This window comes from Nasonia vitripennis, chromosome 5 (assembly GCF_009193385.2).
Source record: "Nasonia vitripennis strain AsymCx chromosome 5, Nvit_psr_1.1, whole genome shotgun sequence".
NCBI lineage: Eukaryota > Metazoa > Arthropoda > Insecta > Hymenoptera > Pteromalidae > Nasonia > Nasonia vitripennis.
The window spans coordinates 4967811-4987465 of record NC_045761.1 but is presented as its reverse complement, the minus strand read 5'-3'; the positions used below and the strand labels follow the sequence as shown (position 1 = coordinate 4987465).

The following is a 19655-nucleotide window of genomic DNA, read 5'->3' as shown; positions in this document are numbered from 1 at the left end:
AGCGCGAGCCTTGAAATTAGCCGGAAAAAAGTGACAAGTAGCAATATAGTCGCGTACGATGTTAAAGAGTGTCATTAATTATGTCCTTTGATAAGATTTTGCGACGAAGCGCCTGACTGCTCGTCGATTTTCCTTCCGGAATGAAGCCACTTCGCTTACTACGTACAGCTGTTGAACAATGTCGCGAAAGCTTTGGATCCTCATATTTTTATTATGTTCGGCGGGATTGATCGTCTGCGCCCATGGAGCCGGCAGCGAAGGTGAGTCAAAACGCTCTTTCACCTTACTATATTCGTCGAAAAAAGAGTTCGTTGTCAGAATCGATCGACGATGTTACAGAGAAAAATGGCACGGAGATGTCGTCCAGCAGCAGCTCCGGAGATTCCGGAGGCGGCAGTATCGTAGACGCAATAATGTCCGACATCAGCAAGTTCACCGACAAGCTCATGGATATGATTAAGGATATTCTGGACGGCGCGAAATCGCTAGTCATGGACATCCTCGAAATGATCTTCATGAGCGACGATAAGAGCATGACGACAACTCGTCGACGAAGAAGCGTCGACAGCTCCGAGGGAAGCTTGCCCGGCAACACGAGCATCATGGGCATGATTTCCAACATTTTTCTCGCCCCCTTCAAGATGGTATTCGGTCTCGTGAAGGACTTATCTCCCAGTTCCATAATCCACGGCGTGGAAGACGTTCTCTCGCCGCTCGAAGACGTTATACACACCGCGCCGGTTCAAGCTTTCACGAACACGACCAAGAAATTGTTCGACGCGGCTACCAGTGAGTTGTGGAACTTCACCAAGTCTAACGTTCTGCCGGAGCTCGACAAAGCTGCGACGACTCTTAGAAAGAGCGATGCTTTGCCGTCGACTTTAAGTAATTATCTGGGAGATCTGCAGGATCTCTACAAGATTTGTCGTACCTTGGGTATAGTATAACTGCTGTGTGACGACTCGCAGCAGGTTTAATGAATTTTTTTTGTAAGCATACTATTAAAGCGCATAATCCATTGTGATTGACACGAAAGCTCGACGACGTTTGTTTTTCTCTTTTTCCTATACAATATATACTCTCAGGCGGTAATGAGCGAGCGCGTATTTGTATCATAAAACTGTGAAAAAATCGACGAATGATTGATCAACAATAAAATTTATTTCAACAACATCGTTACAACATTATCCAGACGAACAAACTAAATCATATTCGTAGCGAGTCTGATGACGGAAGAAACGGAGTCGGGCATCGAGTCGAGAGGTATGAGTCCGAGCAGCTTCTTGGCGATCTTCCTGGCGCTCGCCGTGTCAAATTTGCCCTCGCAGCGAGCGAAGGGACCGTTGAATTTGCAGGGCATGATGCTGTCGACAATGTTGCCGATGTTGCCGTCCACCGCATTGTCCAGATTCTGAATTACACCCTTGGCCACTGCTGCGTAGGGTGCGATCACCGAACCGACGAACGGGATGTTGCGCAGATTGTCGATCGCGTTCAAGAAGTCGTCGTAGGACTCCAGCTGATTAGCCTCTCGTTTCTGAACTGCTCGAGCATGTTTTTGATTTTATTTTATTTTCGACGCGACTCGCGTGGCAGGCTTCGGGAGGAGAAAACTTACGACTCTTGGCGCTGGCCGAGGAAACGGCGACGAGGAAAAACGCCAGGGTCAGGCAGACCTTCTTCTGGGAGAACTGCATGTTTTCGCGGATACGATGCTGCACTTGACTAATGCATCGTTAAACCTCGGCCGATCCTTTTATAAGCGAGCTCGGCTACGAGGAAATGGCGTTTTAAATTTCGACCGAACGATATGCAAAGCGCGGAAGCTCTTATCGGGGCCTCTCGGTCATACGTCAAGCTGGACATTCATATTCTCCCCAGCTGCTAATTATGTCAGCGAAAAATTTCTTTCTGGAATCGTCGGCGAACTCTGCAAGCGTTGCTCGAGAATAAATGAAGCCTCGGTGACAAAAAATGTTTGTTTTTATTACGAGCAGCTTTGACAATTTCGTATACAACGACGAATTTCGAAGTTCCAAGTCCAGTGCGAGAGACTCGAAGTAAATAGCAAAATAACACAAGGGGATCATCGAGAGATGAGAATTCGCAGCCGCTACTTGGGTAAACCGCCGAAAAGCGCGTTGGCGATCGGGTTGATGACCTTGCGGATAAAGTCCAGAATGCCGTTCTTCAAGGTGTCCGGTAAGATGGTACTGGGCAGCATACTGATGATCTTTTTGACGATAGCGTAAGTGCCGCCGTCCTTGGAAGTACCGCTGCAGACCAGTTTGGTCGTGGTGAGCACGCAGGGCAGCGAGCCTCCAAGGGCTCTCGGGATTATGCCGTTCGACAGCTTATCCAGATAGATGACTAACTCGCTGAGGTAGTTGTATACGGTATCGACTATCGGACCGACTACCGGAATCTTATCCAGGAAGTTCTTGATGGTGGTCAAGTCGAAGTCGTTCTTCTTCTCGCCATCCTTCCCCGGCGGAGCCGGAGCATCTCGGGCCACGCGTTCTGCGAATCAGAGTCGATTCATTATTATTGCGTCCGTAACGATTGCACGGGCTCGTTTATCTCGAACTTACTCAACGTCTTGGCGGCATGAAGCTCGACGACACTCAGCAAGAGCAGTGTCCCGATGATCAAGAGACTCTTTCCCCGCAGAGTCTTCATCGCTCTTTCTTTTCCTTTCTCGTGCTTTCTTGTATGCTGCTGGATTAGAAAAAATAACGCGATCGGCCGGATGTGCGAAAAATCGGTAACTACGTCGCGCCGGGCTGTCGCGCGGTCCTTTTATAAACAACGGTGCTCAATGCCAGTGTAATTGGCGATTAAGTGCAGCCGATTATCTGATCTGTCGACCGGCGCATGTGTCTTTGACGCATGAAGCTATAGAGAAACCCGATCGTTACTCGGGCTTATCGGTTGCCTTCGGATATCGTCGGAATTAAACGGCGATAATTTAGCCAAGAGCGATGAGTAAGCTTCGAGTTTTCGGTCGTGCATCGGTTTTTATGCTCGACTTCCGCGGGATCAGAACGACGCCTCGGTGTATGCAGCCCGTCGTGTTCTCGCGTGTCGAGGAGTGCCTGGCGCCAGGCGACTGACGAAAGATCGACTCAGAGTGAGAGATGAGCTTAAAAATCGCGATTATTAGACAGAACTTTTAACTCATAGGAAAACCGAAATTTAAAGTAAAAACCAGGCTGCTTCGTATATATACACATAGCTTCGCCAGACGCGCAAGGCAGTCGGCTTTTTCCAAGATAACTTGTCTGTAATAACGCGAAGCCTGCATTGTCGTCGCGCAGTAGCGCAATGAGTCAACGTTTTGAAATATCACTAACGAATTATGTCAAGACCCTTACGGCCTGCTATCTTCTATATATATAACGTTTGTTATTAAGCTGTCGTCGAAAAATCCCATTTTGCATTATTTCTCGGTAGTAGAAGAAAAAAGAAATTCTATATGTATAACCCGCTGCGCGAGGCTTTTCCTTGTATGCAAATGAAGCGAAGGAAAATCAGGCTAATGACATCGAGTGCATACGTATTTTGCATCTGCGTGCTCATCGCTCTCGCGGCGGAAAATGACTCACTGTTTTGATTGAATTCCCGATACAGGAACGAGTGTAACGTCCCCAGGTATCATACCGTTATATTCTTATAATTTCGACCACTCACGTCTACCCAAATTTCTCTACGACACACGCGTACACGTTACGCTCATGTCAGCAAAAAACAAACACAAACACACACACACACACACACACAGCGATACGGATAATAATTTACGTAACACTAAATAGCGTTTGAAAAAAAAGCCGTCGGCCCGTCCAAGCCCATCGATGTGTGTAGTACACGTACAGACAAGCACGCGGAAAAAAGCGCGTAAATCTAGAGCAAAAGCGCGCAGTCAACGTGCGCGTATGAAGCGCACAAAAAAAAAGAGGCGTACACCGCCGATGCCATGGGAACCGCGTGCGGAAAAAAGGAAGAGAGAATGGGAAAAAACGAGCGGTTCGTTGCGAAATTCGATCGTCCCACGCTCGATCCTCTAATGCGCACGACGCGATTCTATGATGATCGTTCGCCGGAAATCGGGGACCTAAAATGCGCGCTTTGATAATATAAATAAAATAATCCGAATACCGATGCGGTAATTCGATCGTGGAGCGTTCATCTCCCGCGGAGAGAAATAGAGATGATGAGCGGTTTTATCTATTTCGAACGGACATTTAGATTTGAAGAGTAGCCAGAATAATAAGCTACTTTTACGAGCGCGAGAGAGCCCGCGGCGACGACGTTGCGTAAGCGCAAGGACAACGTTCGAGCCGAGTGTAGAGTCGAAATTGCTACGTATCGTCGTCTCTATTGACAAGTTTCGCCGCGTGTGCGTCTTGTGTACAGGAGCGCGTGTATTCAGTTACTCTTGGGATTTTTTTTTTTCATTTTTAGAGAAACTTTTTTTCGACCGATCGCCAGAACAACATAGCCATCTTAGAATGAAATTACGCCAGCAGAACTCACAGGTAGAGCCAAAACAGTGAGTTCTCGCTCGCAGCCAGGCACAGCGCACACGCCGTGTAATGCGTCATCATCATCCACACACTCTCACTCTCCCGGGGGAGATTCCCAAAGACGATACGTTTGTGCGCGGCTCTATGCGTATCAGAATGTCAAGGTGTATGTGTGCAGTGGTACATCCATCTAGCAGCCGAACAAAAGCACCGCGATTATGTCGCGCAAGGGCGAAATATGAGCGGCGTGCAGTGGGTAAACGCAGAGCGCATCCTGAAGGCGGCCTTGAGCCTCGAAACCCAGATCCCTTAATTAGAAAGTACTTCCTCTGCGTCGACCAATTTGCTCGTTGCGATATTGTAGCTGCATTTACGTATGTGTGTTACGCGATTTGTTCTCCGGTATGCGGGGTTGATGACACCAGCTGCGCAGGTATGATGATGGTGCGCTGAAGCCGAGAATCTACGAGTTTTAGTTTTTAAGGGTCTCAGCGTTGAGGATATAATATTATATACTCATCTTCGCGATCGGCAAGCATCATTACACGCGCACATACAGTTGTTCCAACAGCGAGGTACAAAGCCGTAGATAATCCGCCTACGTGACATTAACAAATGGTGCCGCGAGCCGGCACTTATGCGCGCGTGCATTTAAAAGAGCCTACATATATAGCCTGTCGTAAAGAAGCTCCTATATGCGTGTATGTACCCGCATGCGTGTTTCCACACACGCCGAAATTCTTGCCCAATTCCCTACATACTCGAGTTACTGTATACTATACTCTCGGATATAACAATGAGTGGCTTTTACACTGCAGCTCGAGTTTCGGCTTGCTGTAAACCATTTATTCATGCAGGTGCTCGCGAGCTGTGAAATCGTCTTATGAAATGCGGATAAGTGATTTTTCTTATCCGCGCGGAAAAAGCGCATGGCTGGCTTTACTGTCGCGGGTGAATATGCGAACGTTTTGTTTATGTATGCTTCGGCCTGGTTTTCACTTTTTTTTCAATAGTCAAAGCGTTATTTTCTACGTATGTGGATTTGGATTTCTAAATATCTTCTATTGCCAATACGTCGATAATAGTCACTCGCACACACCGTTGTCGCAACGAAAATAAATTCGTAACCGTCGATTCAAGGTAAGTATACGCGGATTGCAATCTTTAACGAAAACGTAATTACACCTGCGCGGGTAATGACCCTCAAAATTACCGGGGGATGGATATGGTTACAAGATTACAAAAAACTCGATCTTCGTCCAGCCCACTATATTGCGTATAAAACGCTCCCCGAGATCCTCCTCGTAATCCTACATCCGTCGGAATCCTTAAGCCGACGTCTAATGAAACCCTTCGAAAATACACGACGCTTCTCTATGATGCAAAATTCGTCACTGTGCCCGCATCGCGCAGAGTTACGAAAAAAAAAAAATTACAAAAAGCAGCAATTTGCTCGCGCTTTATCGAGTGTAACGCCGCCGACGACGATTGCCGGATTTGTGTCACGCGTGAATTGCTCGGCGTGTGTTAACACATATGCGCGGGCGCGTGTACACTTGTTATTAGACGGGCGCGTGTACACTTGTTATTAGACGGGCGCTCTCGTCTTTGATGTACGAGTTATTATACATGTGCCAGGTGGTCTGGAAGTTTTGGAAGACGGAGCTCGGATTGATATTTTTAGCTGAATAATTTTTTTAATTCACTATTGCAATGCAGCCCTCGACACACGCATAGAGCAGAGAAAAATTCGTCATATCAATTTCCAATTACGACAAAAGAGCGCAGCGCGCACGTGTAAAAAGAGTTAGACAAAAGAGGAGCCTGTGCTAAACGAACGTTAAAGACCATTATCTCTGCTTTACAAGCACACACGCATGTCGTCTATGGGAACACCTCTGCCCATCTCTCTCTCTCTCTCTCTCTCTCTCTCTCTCTCTCTCTCTCTCTCTCTCTCTCTCTCTCTCTCTCTCTCTCTCTCGCTCGCTCTCCCGCGCATTCGGGACGGAAGTGTGCCGATGTGTCATGTTCGAGTGGCTCTTCGCTTTTAACGACAATGCAGCCGCTGGATATATAGGACTTTTGCTTTTGCCCACATCAGTTGCCACCGCCACTCCGCGCACTAGGTACACACACATGTACGCAGAGCTGGTGCAGGTGTACAGTACTTACGTGCGCGACACTTTTCATTTCGTTTCGTGCGCTGGCGCAGGTGTGTGTTGCTGCGCTGCGCTCTGATTTTCGGCTCGAGTCTTCTGAGAAAATCGGCGCCGATCGGTTCGGAAATCAGTCGATTTTTTTCGCTATGTGATCTCGGTGACGGTGGATAATAAACGATCAGTGTCTACGCGAGTGTGTTCGTCTCGAAAACGTGTGTCACGAGTATTATCTACAGTATAGAAAACTCTCTCTCTCGCTCTCCAGCTCACATCGTCATCGCGATTGACATGCAAATCGACGAAAGTGCCGGATGAGTCTCCGGGGTTTCCGGCTATATCACACGCCTGCCGCACAATCTCCGCTGTTTCGTTCGTTTCGAAGCAACGAGTGCTGTACTCGAGCGTCAACTTCGTCGTCGCGAAAAAGCACGTGTGCATCTCGTTACGTAAGACACGACGGCGCATAGGTACGAGCGGCGCGCGCTCGCGCGGCATGAGGCGGCCGCGACCATCGGCGCGAGTTGGATCGGAATCGAGTGAGCGCGAGCCAACGGCTGAGGATTCGAGCGAGAATGGGGTTGTGGAGGGTTGTGCTGATGCTTGCGACGATCGTCGCTTCGGTCGTTACTGGTGAGTGTTATTGTAATTTTAGAGGCACAGCTTACAATATTTTTGCTTATCACCTTCATAAAAATTCAACCTCTCGCGCGCTGAATTTTACGAGTTAGAATGCATTGCATTTTAACCATTCGAAAAAGTTGCAGGAGCTCCGCCGAGCTGCGGCAACAACAACACGGCCTGGGAGAAGGTGCCAGGGATGAGGCCTGAATACGCTAGCTCGACTCAACTGCTCTACACCGGCCTCGACTCCCAGGGGATCACCACCACCTGCTTCGAAAAGTAAGAGAGTGTGAGAGCGAAAGCGGACGGAGTTTATAATTATACTGACTCAATTGGAATGCGAAATTGCTTTTTGTTTCGGGCCTGCGGAGTTAGTCACTTATGAATTATCATACACTTTTGCTTTACCGGCTCGGGATAAGCATTGTGGTGCGCCATAAGCGAAGACGATCTTTGTCTCGTCATTTTTGTTGAAGTTCAGGCTTTGTCAAACAGTCGTTCGTATTACACAACTAATAAAGAGAAGCGAAATTTTTTACAAATCTGCCGTACGTACAAGCAATGCGGCGACGAACGTGTCATTACTTCCCGGACTATTAATAGTAATAGTGCACGAAGCTCTAGGCAAAAAAAATGCAAACGACCGTCATAACAACTGTACAGTTCAATTCCGCGAATCTCATCCAATCAATTTTTCACGCGGCTCATCCCGCCTAATCGCTCGCGCCGAACATCCATTATACAGTAATTTTTTTCCTTTGCCTCGCTCGTGCGCATACACAACAATACACGAGAGAGCCCGAGTTCGTGCATTCGCGAGATACGGTCTATGCGCAACTACACTCGCACACGTGTCGAAGATAATGATTTATGCACGTTTTTACTCGGTAATTGCCTAGGTGCAAGAGTCTAAACTGCAGCGCGTTCATCGTCGACCTTGAGAGAAGCGGCTGTTTCGCCGTGGTGCCGGACGGCGAGGACTTTGTCCCGGAGCCGAATGTCACTTTCTATCACGAGATCTGCCTGACAGGTGAGTAAACGTTTTTATCGAGCGAAATCTGTGACGAGGCTGGATGATAAAAAGAAACTTACGTGTACGTTTGTCGTTGCAGTTCCGGAGAGCTGTACGAGGAATCGACTATGGCAGGTCGAGAGAACCCTCGGAGCTGTGCTGCTCGACTCGATGGCGAAGGTTCTGCCGCAGCCGGTCAACAGGTCGCAGTGCTACGAAGCCTGCGTCAATTCGAGTGTGTATAGAAAATGAGAATTTGTTCGTTGATTTCGATGGATTACCTATGAAAAATGACCCTCGATTTCAGCGACCTGCAAGTCCGCCGAGTTCCGGACCAGCCGGGATCTCACGATCGGCGACACGGTGGGGACCTGCTCGCTGCTGAGCATCGAACGCGGAACCAAACCCCAAGCCTACCGAGCTGCCATATACAGGGATGAGTATCTGGAAAGCCAGTGCCATAACATTTGTGAGTATCTTACCCTCCTTTTCACGAAGGCTACAGCTTATAGTCTCAAATCCCTCCTCGACTTTCAGCGAAGACGGACTACTGCTCGTACGCGGAGTACCGCAACACCACTATGCCCTACTCCGACCTGAAAGTCGCTAATCTCAACGCTAAGCAAGTGAGTATCACGTATAATAGAGTCTTTACGCCGCGTTAATTGAAAGCCACTGTAAGCCGCATTCATCTCTCCAAGTGCGAGGAAAGGTGCGACGCGAGCAGCGACGGCTTCCTCTGCCGAGCTTACGGAGTCGAATACTCAAAGGACAACGAGCCCACTTGTCTCCTCTACTCGGAGGACACGATAAGCGCCGGAGTAAGCGCGCTGATTAGCGCACCGAACGCTTTCTACAAGGAGCGCGAGCCCTGCATCGACAGTAACTATATTACATTATATTATTGGAGTATAATTCGATTCGGATTACGCAACGACAACCGATTTTCAGTGAACGTCCAGTGCACCAACTCGTCGCTGACGATCGAGCTGCACACGACGGAGCCGTTCGTCGGTCGCATGTACGCCAGCGGCTACAGCGAGAGCTGCGGTGTGCAAGGCCATGGTTCGAACGTGACGACGCTGGTCCTGTCGCTGCCCGACACCTCTCACATCGACACGGCCCCGATGACCTGCGGACTCACTCCGGCCTACTCGGTCGATCAGGACAACCAGTCGGTTTTGTCACTATTAATTTTAATCGCGAGCAATTAGACCCTGTCCCGCGAGCTCTAACAAGCGCTTCTGTGTCAAGGACCCGAGCGGTGATCTGGTCGACGGTGATAGTGCAGTTCAACCCGATAATCCAGCGATTGGGGGACCAGGCGGTGAGGGTCGGCTGCACCTTGGAGAGCGGCGAGGTGCCCAGTCCGCGCAGCGTCACCCTCAACTCCGGCTTCACCTTCATCGACTCCAAGTGAGAGAGAAACTGGTTTTTTCGTCTGATGTGCCTTGATTATCATAATACGAGCGTGTGTTGTAATGTACAGCGCGGGTCTGCCGCCGGTCGCCTCGACCGTCATGAACAGGTCCTCGGTCGTACCGACCGTCAGCATGGACATCTTGGACGAGTCGATGAATCGCGCCAATGTCACCCACATCGGCCAGAGACTCTTTCTCAAGATCTCCATTCAGCCGGACCATGGTAACGTCTTATATTTTCTTTCCCCACGAGCGATTTATCATCCGTTACCGATCTTCTTACGAATTTGGCTTTGAAGGACCCTTCGATATCCAGGCCGGACACCTGGTGGCCAGTACCGAGTCGGGAGACTCGTCCCTGTTGTTGCTCGATAAGATGGGATGTCCGGTGATGAACGAGGCGCAGGTCTTTCCGGCCCTGGAGAAGGACCCCGCGGACAATCGCTCGCTCGTCGCCGAGTTCAGGGCCTTCAAGTTCCCCAGCAGTCAGCACGTGCGCTTCAACGTCATCGTCAAGTTCTGCCTGGAGAGATGCCAGCCGGTGAGTTGATTATTTTTCCTTTCTCTTATCCGCGACAGCTGCGCAAACTTACGAGATAAGGTGGAACAACACGCGCCACTGTAATGCGATTGATTTTTTTGTAACGACATAATTTGGCTTTTGGATGTAGACGAGGAAAAAACTTTTTGCTTCCAGACGAAATGCGTCGACGGCGTTCTGTCCTACGGCCGTAAGAGACGGTCGGTGGACGGGCCGACGAGAGCCAACGTCACGGAATTGTACACGTCCGGCAATCGCACTGCGGATGAGCTTCCGCTCCAGGCATCGATCATCGTCCAGGACACGAGATCCAGCAACCAGGACATTTATCCCGATCCCCTGAGGGCCAAGGATAATCCGGATACGTACATTATTCGCGGCTCGGGTAAATTTCTCGTTTATACGTCGCACCCTCTTCTCCTTACCTTCGTGGGGGAATATGAATGGCTTTTGTTCGCGGAAAATTTCGTCGCCGCCTTACGCAACTCGGAATTTTCCATTTAACGAGAAATCTGATGTTTTACAGAGTACATGGACGGCCAGTTCTGCATGAACTCGAGCCTGGCGCTCTTTCTGCTGATCTTCCTGCTGATTATCCAGATCGTCCTGATCGGTAGCTGTGTCCTCGCGGTGAGGACCTATCGTCGTCTGGCCATTCGAGCCGAGGAGGACAGAGCCGACATCCTGGCGCGTCACCTCTACGGCCTCCACGGCGGCAACTTTGAGATCTCCAGGCGGGTTCGATGGGCCGATAACAATGACTCGACCCTCAGTTGATTATGTCGCTATTAGCCTCGATTACGTTGTACAGAGTTTTGTAATCTCGCGAATACTACTGTCTTGCATTTTATCGCGTTGTAAATATAGAGACGTTATGTCGTTGTAACGCCGTGTCGCTTGTTGATACCGCCACACCGTTAATACCCAAAGTTAAAAGTAAGCTGATGGTGGTCTTGCATTGTTTTGCGAAAAGTTATTTCTTTGTGCTATGTTCGATTATTTTTTATCTTTATTTTATTAGAGTATGGATATGATTATTTAATATATAATACACACGTGGATGTTGAAGATTATGCTAAGGGTATTGATTGTTCATTAGTTATTTAGCCAAAGAACTACTGCTACTCACTGCGCGTGCGAGGGATGAGTCCTTGCGATGTACTTTTTTAATGTAGGATACATTATAATAGACAATACGTAAATTTTATCATGCATAACAATTTTTAATAAAATTTGAATGAACAGGAATCATACATAGTTTTTTTTTATATTTAAAGCCTTATTTTCTACCTCATTCGCACACTCGTTTCTTGAATTTGTTTTATTGTTGTCTGCGTCGGAATCGACATTGACCTTCCTTGAAAACTCTAACGTCTGGGAAAATTCGAGTGTGAGTTTACAAAAGATACATACTTTATATAAAAAATGCTTGATACTCACTATTTCCGCATCTATTAGCACAGTTCAATTTATAGATATTTGTGTAAACTACACCATCTGTACCGCACACTGGTACATACGACGAAATTGTCTGCAGGAATAAATTATACAGATGCATGAATGTCCATCATTCTTTGCGATTTTAATAAAACATAACTTTTCTATACATACCTGACAGTTATGAAGACATTCGAAATAATTTGATGGTAAGGCAACAGTAGTCCAAACTATTGATGGCTGAGTTACTGCTTCAGTTGTTGTTGTCGTTCTCGTTGTTGTTGTTGGCGAAGGTAGTGTCGTTTCTCCGGGAATAACAATGTCCTATATTAAGTGATTGATAAAGAGTGGGCATTCAATATTGTGATGTAAAAAATAAAAAATAGATAATTATTAGTGTACATACTTGTGGCATAGCATAAGCCCTACTTGAAACTGAAATATAAATTTTTAATTATATTAAAGCAGAGAAAAATATTGTCGACAAATATTAATTTTCTTACTGAAAAGCATAATTGTGAAGACAATTTGTTGACGAGTCATATTTGATACAAAAAATTTTTAGATTTTGCGTATGCACCCCGACGAGAATTTTGAACTATGTATGATAGCCGAATCGTTGTGAGTTTTACTTATACGAAGTGATGCTCGTTGCGCTTGTTTAAATACTTCAATTTTATGGCGAGGACATAAAAAAAAATTATTATTTTAATGCTGTGGAACATGCTTGCGCGACCTTTGAGTACATAACCATTTCTATTTTTAATACGCACGGTTTTTCGTTGCTCTCGGACACGTACTGAATACTTATCCCCAAAAATGTGGACTTCTTACAAATGTACGAAAAATCAAATAATTCGCAATAACTTCATTAAAAAATTTATTAACATTTCTTACAAGTATTCGCTATAGTGAACATATATGTTTTGCGATTATAACAGAACAGTCTTTTTGTTGGACAATAAATTATTTCATGACAGTTATTTTTTTATCATAAACGTATTATTAATAATACTTTTTAGCCTCGTATGGTTCCACTGCATTGACCGTAGCCTTTAATTGTGATATCTGCAAAAAATTCAGAGAATATATATAAGTGATCGCTTTAATTTTTAATATTAAAAAATATTCAGTTTCATTAGAAAAACTTACTGTTTCCACAGGCTACAGCACAGCTTAATCTTCCCGGATTGGAGTAGACAACATTGTCGGTTCCACAGACAGGGTTGTATTCGGATGTTGTCTATAGAGAATACAATTAAATTGCAAAATATCAGTCATTAGCCATTACTAAAAAATATTTGCGTCAGAAGGTGACTCATATAACGTTAAACGTAAATTGAAAATGCAATATAAATTATACGTATTTTTTTTATCATTCGCAATATTTCCACAAAATTTTCTGAAATACCAGTTCAAGAAAATCAAATACCTGCCAAACTGGTATGTAAATAGTAAAGCTCGTGATTATTTCTATTGAAACACGGTAGATGTGAAAACACAAAAATATTGTAATCAAGAGATTCTCGGAATTCGGTCATATTCCACGCAGCTACCGAGGCCAACGTCACATAATGATGTCAAAATATAAATTTACGCCGGTGAAGTCCCCGAAATTTTTCCTCCTGAGATAAACGCGACTTTTTCGAAAATTTAATAAAAATCGCTTCGAAATAATCAATAAAGTTCTCTTCTAAACTTCTACCGCTCGAATCGATTCCCGGTCGTATACTGCAGCGCGTTATTCGTCTATCAATATTTGCTCTTCATTTAAAATTCAATTTCGACTGCCGAACTAATGAAAAAAACGTCGACGCTGACTCAAGGTGTACCGGTCTCGTCCGAAAGCCGGTAAGTACGAGGAAAAGGAAGCGCAAAAGCAAAAACTTACCTGGCAATTATTGATGCACTGGTTGTAGTCGTTCATGTTGGGAGTCACTGGGTTGCCCGTAGGCGTCGGGCTCTGGGTTGTGCGCTGGGATGCAGTTGTGAACGGACGAGTCGGATTGGTCGGGCGGTTGGTCGGGTTGAGCGGAAATTTGGAAGGCCTGTCGGCTTCTCCGGGGAACACGAAACCGTCCTGGTCCGAGAATACGTCCCTCTGAGGAAGAATAAGATTTTTTTTTAAACTGCAGAGCTATAAATGATTCGAAGTTGAAATCAATACAGCGGTTAGCCATGATAATGTTACTTTTATGATAGACCAATGACAGGATTACGAGCTTCTAACGATTGTACTAATACTAATGATTGTAATAAACTTACCTGTGCATGACAGAAGCCAACGGCAACTACAAAATAAATAGCGCTGGTTTAGTTAAATAAATAAACACAGAATATAATTCGACGTACCATGATGGAATTAAAAATTTAGAATCGACTTACGAAATACTAGCAAGACGCAACGCATCATTGTTATTTATGAGGATTGTTCGAAGATCGATTTCTTCGGTTGGCTGCGCCAAGATCTGCACTAACCAGACGAGAGGCAACTGAAAGGAAACCGTAGGCACGTTTGCTTTTATAGTTTTCCTCTCACGAATGTGTACGCTCCGCCCGCTTGCAGGTGCGATGATCGCGATTATAAATATCTTGTATATAATTCCAGGCTTAGCCAAGCTCTGATTTCTACTTATTCAAACACTATTGTGATTTCGGAGGAAAACTATAATTATTTGCATGTGTGCATAATATAGCTGTTTTCTAGACTTTGACGAATGATGTTATCATTTCGAAGCCTCGTTCTCACATTTGGTATTTGTTTGTGATTCCGTATCATGCTATACCAACATGGTTCGCATGATATTTGAGAATAATTGTGTATACGTAATAACTAATGCGCTTCAATGAATATTACGCTCTTGATAATTTTTGTATCCTATTATAAACAAATACCGTGTATAGTAGTTCAAATTTATTCCACGTGCTTGTAAAGTGACATTTTATTTATGACGCATAATAAAAATCATTGAATCTGATACTTGTTTTCTGGAACATTTTTCGCTTATGTCTATTCAAAGTATAAACATCTGTGCAAACAAACGTTGAAGAAAATTGAAACGATAGCAGGAATAAATTTTGAAGAAATTGCGCAAGACCTACATATTTGTAGATTCCTTTATAGAATAACAAAAAAGTCAATAACTGAGAAAATGAGAACACGCAATAAAAAAGAAATTTTATTGTCAATCTTTCATCGTTAAAATAACAAAAATTTTCGCCAAAATCGCGTATGACCGTGCACATGCGTTCTTGAAGATATTCATTAAAGTCCTTGAATGCTTGAAAAATCACATGCCAAGTGGGATTCCCCCAGTTCAGGAAATAAACGCTCTTAAAAAGTCTTTTGCAGAAATGTCGTGCGTGACGCGGCACACTTAATATCAGCATTGTCTAGTCTTTACCACACAAAGAACAGACATTCGGAAGAAACTCATAGGATATTCAAGTCTTTTCAAAAATATAGATAGATATCATTATGCTCTTGTTACGCTTATCTCGTTACGCCGCTAAAGAATTTCGGCACATATGCGTAATAAGTTTCAATGACACTCGCGAGACACTCGTATGGAAGCAGTTACCCACGTGCGATGAAACTGCCAGCTCGACTGCGAATTCGTATTTTTTTAAATAAAATGTTGAAGACCATCGCTCTCTTGCTTCTTTTGACAGGTACTGCGCGTATAATACTAATTACTCTAAAAATATTCAACGATCAGCATAAGCGATGCACGTTTCAAAATTGTTACTACTGTCGCAGTGTCAACTTTCTACCTGTGGAAAGGCATTGAGGCGATGCAGAAAAACGGAGTAAAATGCGGCTGCCGCATCCCGCGAATTTACAGACCAGTCTGTGGCGAGGATAATGTGACATACGATAACGCTGGAGTCTATCATACGCGATTGATTCTGATCGTTGGAGCGTCAAAGTGCTAATGAGAAAAATTTTGATAACGTTTTTTCGTTTTTTGCCGAACCTTTCACGAGATTTTAACGTTTTATTACTGTACTTTCCGGGTATATTTATAGAAGCGAGCAGTGTGTCAATTTGTTCAATCATAACAAATGATAATTAACTTTCAGATCTAAAAGTGCTTCACGAAGGAGTGTGTGCAGGCGAGGTTCATTAATAATCCATACGGCTTCGAGACGGATAGGTCTCATAGGATGTTGTTCTTCAAATATTCAATGACTCATACCTTCATTTTACGTACGATCTACTTATAATCTACTTACATTTTACGATACCAATATGAAATTTTGTTTATTCAGACGAAGACAAAGGAAGTAAAATAATTTTTAATCAATCCAATGCGTTATATTATTAAAACCGTAAGTGACTTCATAACAACAACAAGAGAAAAAGTGAGTATAAACATTCCTTATTCATGCATAATGGCATTGTAATTGACATTTAAAAAATAGGAAATAGTAATTAAAGTTTCCTCGATAATTTTTTCACGCTCGCTGAATGAGCATCGTTTATTAGCACTATTAAAAAGAGGAAAAAGAACAATTCCAATAAAAATGAAATCTTCCATCAAATCCGCTAAGCCAGTTAAACGCCTGGATACAGACGGCTTTATTGTGACATTAAAGAGGACGAGCATAAAGTTAAACTCGACACAAGTCGTTCACTAAAACGCCAAGATCTAATTAACTTCTTGCTGCGTTCCATACAAAACTCATTTAAACACTTCGAACTTCAAAATGTTTCTTCAACGCGGCAATTGCATTAGCATGAATAAGTGCTGTTTTCATAACGTCAGCATAAGTCTTGTTAGAAGAAAATCTGAATTGGTAATTTCCTCGCCTGCTCGTGATGTCCCTCTCTATAATCCGTCCACACGGACGTTCTCTCTCTCTCTCTCTCTCTCTCTCTCTCTCTCTCTCTCTCTCTCTCTCTCTCTCTCTCTCTCAATACCACCACCGCCAAAGCTGACCGACACGCTCGAAGATCATCTTTCGTTATCGATTCTGTTTGTGGATACTCGTTCTTCTGTGTGTGAAGCAGTTAGCGACGCACTTCGATACCGAACGCAGCTCACCATTCCGGAGTCGCTCGCCCGATAATAAGTGCAAAGCTAAGAAATTTCGGATTCCACGTTGAAAGCCACCGACATGTCGAAAGCATTCGTCATCCTCGTATCTTCAATCGGTAAGATAAATCGTTTGCTTGCTGCGCAATTAATTTCGCCGTTTAGCGCCGTATACTATCTTTATACTACGATTCTAAACGTTGATTATGTGAGTTCCACCACGACTGTACGCTTCTATTATGATGCGATTTCTTCATAGTTTATCTAATCGGGTGTAGCACGCGTCCGTTTTTTCATTTCGCGACTGGCTGATCTATCGTACACGCTATCGAAATCGACTTTGTCATACACGACATCTTGAGCTGATGCTTCTTGCTCGAATTTGAAATGAAAAAAAAAACCAAGTAATACAAGTATCTTCAACAATAATTTGCGATGATTCACTAATTCCTCCATCAGTAATTCTGGCGCTGGCGTTCGAGTCCCGCGCGCAGGAGACGCAGGTCCTACCCGAGGGCTGTGTGTGCGCAGCCACGGACGAGCTGGACCCGGTCTGCGGCAACAATGGTGTCACCTACCCGAACCTTGCCACGCTGAGGTGTGCCAACGAATGCGTCAAGTACAGTGAGTAGCGCATCTTTAAATACGCTTTGCCTCGTGCGAACACCCGCCGAGAAAATGAGCCGAGCGCTAATGTGCTAATATTTTGACGATCAGAGCACAAAGTCGTGTCATTATGCGATAACACGTTTCTTTTCGTTTTTTTGTTGCAGGCATCCATCACATGCATCATGGGCCGTGCCGGACTTGATCTGTTTGGAAGAATTAATTCATCAATGGGATCCCCCTTTTATTTAATTGTTTTTGATTAACGTTGAGATTATGATTTCTTTTTATTTTACTTTACTGGAAAAATAAAATTTTATTTACTTTACAATGTTTGTATTATTATTTCTATCCTGAATATATACAATGAGAAGTGACCTATTTATAACTAATGATGACATTCATCCGGTTACATTGTAGCAGATAACCACTAAACGATTATCAACACTCTTTTTTCAAACTACTTTTATCTTAACAGCACTACTGGGTCCAAAACATCTGAGCTTTATACAACATCTTCATTCTGCGTATTACGATTTCTGTTTATCTCGTTTCACGATACGAAAAATATATTTACGTGTCTTAGACGAGCAGTTCTTCCCAAACTAACGGAAATCACTTTCACGGAACTGAACGTACACCATAACATGTTCGATTTACGCATTGGGGAATTCCTCGTAGTATTCTGCGCGTGTAACAGTATACGAACTGTTTTTCCGCGGCCGCCATGAGCAGTTATCCTTGGTTTTCAATCTCATCCATATGTGGAGGCTGTTGTTAAATAACGTTATTACAATGTCACGTATGCATAATGAGCGACTTTGATTTATGTGGCCAGTTTTGTCGTCGCATAGGTGAGAATGAATATTAATCCTCGAAGAAACACGTTTATTCGTCCCAAAAATGGCAAATTTGCTATTTTTAAAAGAGAAATTTAGCTAGACGAACGCCGATATGTTTGAAGATTTTTAGGAATTTTATATTATGATTCTCACTGTGTGTGCAAGCTTATGATTCTCAGAATCGCAATTTCCTTTCCATATTTTTTGCTTTGCTATGCAGTAATGCTTGCTTTGCGAATGTATCATTCCGCAAATACAAATAGACTCATGAGTGCAGCCCTAGTGCAAACTTCTGTTATAACTCTTGGAAATTTTCTTCTTGAAATAAACTTCAAGACTGAATAATAACTTTCCGCAAAAACGGCTCGAAAAATGGTAATCAATAATGATAATAATGACCGCATATTTTATTTAATCATATCATTACGTTGTTTTCTGTCTGAAACATTATCAAAATATATACCACATTTAAAAAAGCAATGCCGGCATACATTGGGAAACAATGATAATACCAACCAATACTGTTATGACATTAGCGAAAACGCAAATATTTACATATAATTGCTTATAAAATTGTTAATAATATTTATACGTACATGTGCAGTTTTTCGTGGAAACATGGAACGCGTGCAAGTCGAAATATCGCTAACAGGTTACAAAAACAAACCATCGGTCATCCTCAAACGTAAGTATAGACAGTACTAAGTGGGGATACGCAATCTTCATATTCAGCTATATATAAGACTGACAGAAACGATCCCATTCAATCGAGAACGGTTTGTTCGATAAGTCACTTCTAAATCCAGTCTTTTTTGTTGTATAACCAGCACAACTGCCAAAATGATGAAACAAGTAGTTATCTTCGTCGCCATGTTGGGTAAGTGCAATATAATCACAGTTTAATGAAAACTTTGTACAACATACAATAAAATTTGTGGTCGATTAATTGAAAATCAATGTTTGGTTTTAGTGCATGCTTTTGATAATTATTTATTGTGATATTCTTCTTTCAGCCATGCTCATCGCTTTTGTGCAAGGCGTTCAAGTCGAGAATGTCGGTTTGGAGAATTGTCAGTGCATTTCAACCTTTGAATATCTGCCACTTTGCGCCAGCAACGGAGTGACTTACTCCAACCCGTCCATGCTGGAGTGCGCCAAGAAATGCTTGGGCAGAACCGGTAAATAAATTATCTATCGTATAAATTATGAAGTTTTATTTTACGTTACTAAAACAATTAAAATTGTTTTGTAGACTTGGCCAAAGTACGTGATGGAGCATGCCCAGAATCACAAACTACGACGGAATAGTTTATAAAATTCAAGCTTTTGTATAGGTTAAGCGTTTTATTGTAAAAATTTTGTACATGTTATGCAAGCGAAAATAATAATATTTTTACAAAATCTTAATATTCACCGTGTTTATAATTAATTCAACACATCAATGAGATCAT

At 43.7% G+C, this 19655-nt stretch overlaps 7 protein-coding genes across 9 annotated transcripts; 4 read left to right on the top strand and 3 right to left on the bottom strand.

Moving 5' to 3' along the window:
- Nucleotides 1-44: 44 nt before the first annotated feature.
- On the top strand, nucleotides 45-1041 carry LOC100120407. Its single transcript, XM_001604004.6, has 2 exons — nucleotides 45-260; nucleotides 340-1041. Exons 1-2 carry the CDS (start codon nucleotides 179-181, stop codon nucleotides 945-947), a joined length of 690 nt encoding a protein of 229 aa, XP_001604054.1. The 5' UTR covers nucleotides 45-178; the 3' UTR covers nucleotides 948-1041.
- A 98-nt stretch (nucleotides 1042-1139) lies between these two features.
- Nucleotides 1140-3245, bottom strand: LOC100120435. 2 transcript variants are annotated; one of them, XM_001600609.6, is made up of 3 exons: nucleotides 2592-2775; nucleotides 1619-2520; nucleotides 1140-1542 (listed from the first exon to the last, which is right to left on the bottom strand). In XM_001600609.6, exons 2-3 carry the CDS (start codon nucleotides 1695-1697, stop codon nucleotides 1202-1204), a joined length of 420 nt encoding a protein of 139 aa, XP_001600659.1. In that variant the 5' UTR covers nucleotides 1698-2520; nucleotides 2592-2775; the 3' UTR covers nucleotides 1140-1201. The 2 variants fall into 2 exon arrangements, with proteins under 2 accessions (XP_001600659.1, XP_001600722.1); XM_001600672.6 differs by lacking the exon at nucleotides 1140-1542 and having other exon boundaries at nucleotides 1966-2520; nucleotides 2592-3245.
- Nucleotides 3246-6650: 3405 nt separating this feature from the next.
- On the top strand, nucleotides 6651-11528 carry LOC100120484. 2 transcript variants are annotated; one of them, XM_001604076.6, is made up of 13 exons: nucleotides 6651-7315; nucleotides 7444-7585; nucleotides 8206-8336; nucleotides 8419-8553; nucleotides 8626-8787; nucleotides 8856-8944; nucleotides 9020-9200; nucleotides 9270-9492; nucleotides 9573-9734; nucleotides 9808-9962; nucleotides 10039-10280; nucleotides 10437-10665; nucleotides 10807-11528. In XM_001604076.6, the coding sequence occupies exons 1-13, from the start codon at nucleotides 7258-7260 to the stop codon at nucleotides 11055-11057; spliced, it is 2160 nt and encodes a 719-aa protein (XP_001604126.2). In that variant the 5' UTR covers nucleotides 6651-7257; the 3' UTR covers nucleotides 11058-11528. The 2 variants fall into 2 exon arrangements, with proteins under 2 accessions (XP_001604126.2, XP_016843756.1); XM_016988267.2 differs by having other exon boundaries at nucleotides 6660-7315; nucleotides 7450-7585.
- LOC100679565 lies at nucleotides 11483-12371 on the bottom strand. Its single transcript, XM_008210837.3, has 5 exons — nucleotides 12221-12371; nucleotides 12124-12152; nucleotides 11892-12041; nucleotides 11721-11811; nucleotides 11483-11654 (listed from the first exon to the last, which is right to left on the bottom strand). Exons 1-5 carry the CDS (start codon nucleotides 12258-12260, stop codon nucleotides 11602-11604), a joined length of 363 nt encoding a protein of 120 aa, XP_008209059.1. The 5' UTR covers nucleotides 12261-12371; the 3' UTR covers nucleotides 11483-11601.
- Nucleotides 12372-12580: 209 nt separating this feature from the next.
- Nucleotides 12581-14477, bottom strand: LOC100678338. The gene is made up of 5 exons (XM_003426985.5): nucleotides 14103-14477; nucleotides 13983-14008; nucleotides 13609-13818; nucleotides 12870-12960; nucleotides 12581-12785 (listed from the first exon to the last, which is right to left on the bottom strand). Exons 1-5 carry the CDS (start codon nucleotides 14128-14130, stop codon nucleotides 12736-12738), a joined length of 405 nt encoding a protein of 134 aa, XP_003427033.2. The 5' UTR covers nucleotides 14131-14477; the 3' UTR covers nucleotides 12581-12735.
- Nucleotides 14478-15277: 800 nt separating this feature from the next.
- Nucleotides 15278-17693, top strand: LOC100119289 (turripeptide Ici9.2). The gene is made up of 4 exons (XM_032600564.1): nucleotides 15278-15389; nucleotides 15801-16875; nucleotides 17216-17380; nucleotides 17530-17693. Exons 2-4 carry the CDS (start codon nucleotides 16839-16841, stop codon nucleotides 17565-17567), a joined length of 240 nt encoding a protein of 79 aa, XP_032456455.1. The 5' UTR covers nucleotides 15278-15389; nucleotides 15801-16838; the 3' UTR covers nucleotides 17568-17693.
- Nucleotides 17694-18894: 1201 nt separating this feature from the next.
- LOC100119317 (turripeptide Ici9.2-like) lies at nucleotides 18895-19611 on the top strand. The gene is made up of 3 exons (XM_008210838.4): nucleotides 18895-19081; nucleotides 19218-19382; nucleotides 19457-19611. The coding sequence occupies exons 1-3, from the start codon at nucleotides 19045-19047 to the stop codon at nucleotides 19510-19512; spliced, it is 258 nt and encodes an 85-aa protein (XP_008209060.1). The 5' UTR covers nucleotides 18895-19044; the 3' UTR covers nucleotides 19513-19611.
- Nucleotides 19612-19655: the final 44 nt, after the last annotated feature.

Coding starts and splice junctions, on each gene's coding strand:
- LOC100120407 (XM_001604004.6), top strand. CDS start 179: ATGTCGCGAAAGCTTTGGATCCTCATATTTTTATTATGTTCGGCGGGA. Junction 261..339: donor CCATGGAGCCGGCAGCGAAG/GTGAGTCAAAAC, acceptor ACGATGTTACAG/AGAAAAATGGCACGGAGATG.
- LOC100119317 (XM_008210838.4), top strand. CDS start 19,045: ATGATGAAACAAGTAGTTATCTTCGTCGCCATGTTGG. Junction 19,082..19,217: donor TATCTTCGTCGCCATGTTGG/GTAAGTGCAATA, acceptor TTCTTCTTTCAG/CCATGCTCATCGCTTTTGTG. Junction 19,383..19,456: donor GAAATGCTTGGGCAGAACCG/GTAAATAAATTA, acceptor ATTGTTTTGTAG/ACTTGGCCAAAGTACGTGAT.
- LOC100678338 (XM_003426985.5), bottom strand. CDS start 14,130: ATGATGCGTTGCGTCTTGCTAGTATTTC. Junction 12,961..13,608: donor AGTGCATCAATAATTGCCAG/GTAAGTTTTTGC, acceptor TATTCTCTATAG/ACAACATCCGAATACAACCC. Junction 12,786..12,869: donor TGCTGTAGCCTGTGGAAACA/GTAAGTTTTTCT, acceptor AATTTTTTGCAG/ATATCACAATTAAAGGCTAC.
- LOC100120435 (XM_001600672.6), bottom strand. CDS start 2,679: ATGAAGACTCTGCGGGGAAAGAGTCTCTTGATCATCGGGACACTGCTC. Junction 2,521..2,591: donor TCATGCCGCCAAGACGTTGA/GTAAGTTCGAGA, acceptor TCTGATTCGCAG/AACGCGTGGCCCGAGATGCT.
- LOC100120484 (XM_001604076.6), top strand. CDS start 7,258: ATGGGGTTGTGGAGGGTTGTGCTGATGCTTGCGACGATCGTCGCTTCG. Junction 7,586..8,205: donor ACCACCACCTGCTTCGAAAA/GTAAGAGAGTGT, acceptor GTAATTGCCTAG/GTGCAAGAGTCTAAACTGCA. Junction 9,493..9,572: donor TCGGTCGATCAGGACAACCA/GTCGGTTTTGTC, acceptor TTCTGTGTCAAG/GACCCGAGCGGTGATCTGGT.
- LOC100119289 (XM_032600564.1), top strand. CDS start 16,839: ATGTCGAAAGCATTCGTCATCCTCGTATCTTCAATCG. Junction 16,876..17,215: donor CATCCTCGTATCTTCAATCG/GTAAGATAAATC, acceptor TTCCTCCATCAG/TAATTCTGGCGCTGGCGTTC. Junction 17,381..17,529: donor CAACGAATGCGTCAAGTACA/GTGAGTAGCGCA, acceptor TTTTTGTTGCAG/GCATCCATCACATGCATCAT.
- LOC100679565 (XM_008210837.3), bottom strand. CDS start 12,260: ATGACTCGTCAACAAATTGTCTTCACAATTATGCTTTTCA. Junction 12,042..12,123: donor GGGCTTATGCTATGCCACAA/GTATGTACACTA, acceptor CACTTAATATAG/GACATTGTTATTCCCGGAGA. Junction 11,655..11,720: donor TGCTAATAGATGCGGAAATA/GTGAGTATCAAG, acceptor GAATTTTCCCAG/ACGTTAGAGTTTTCAAGGAA.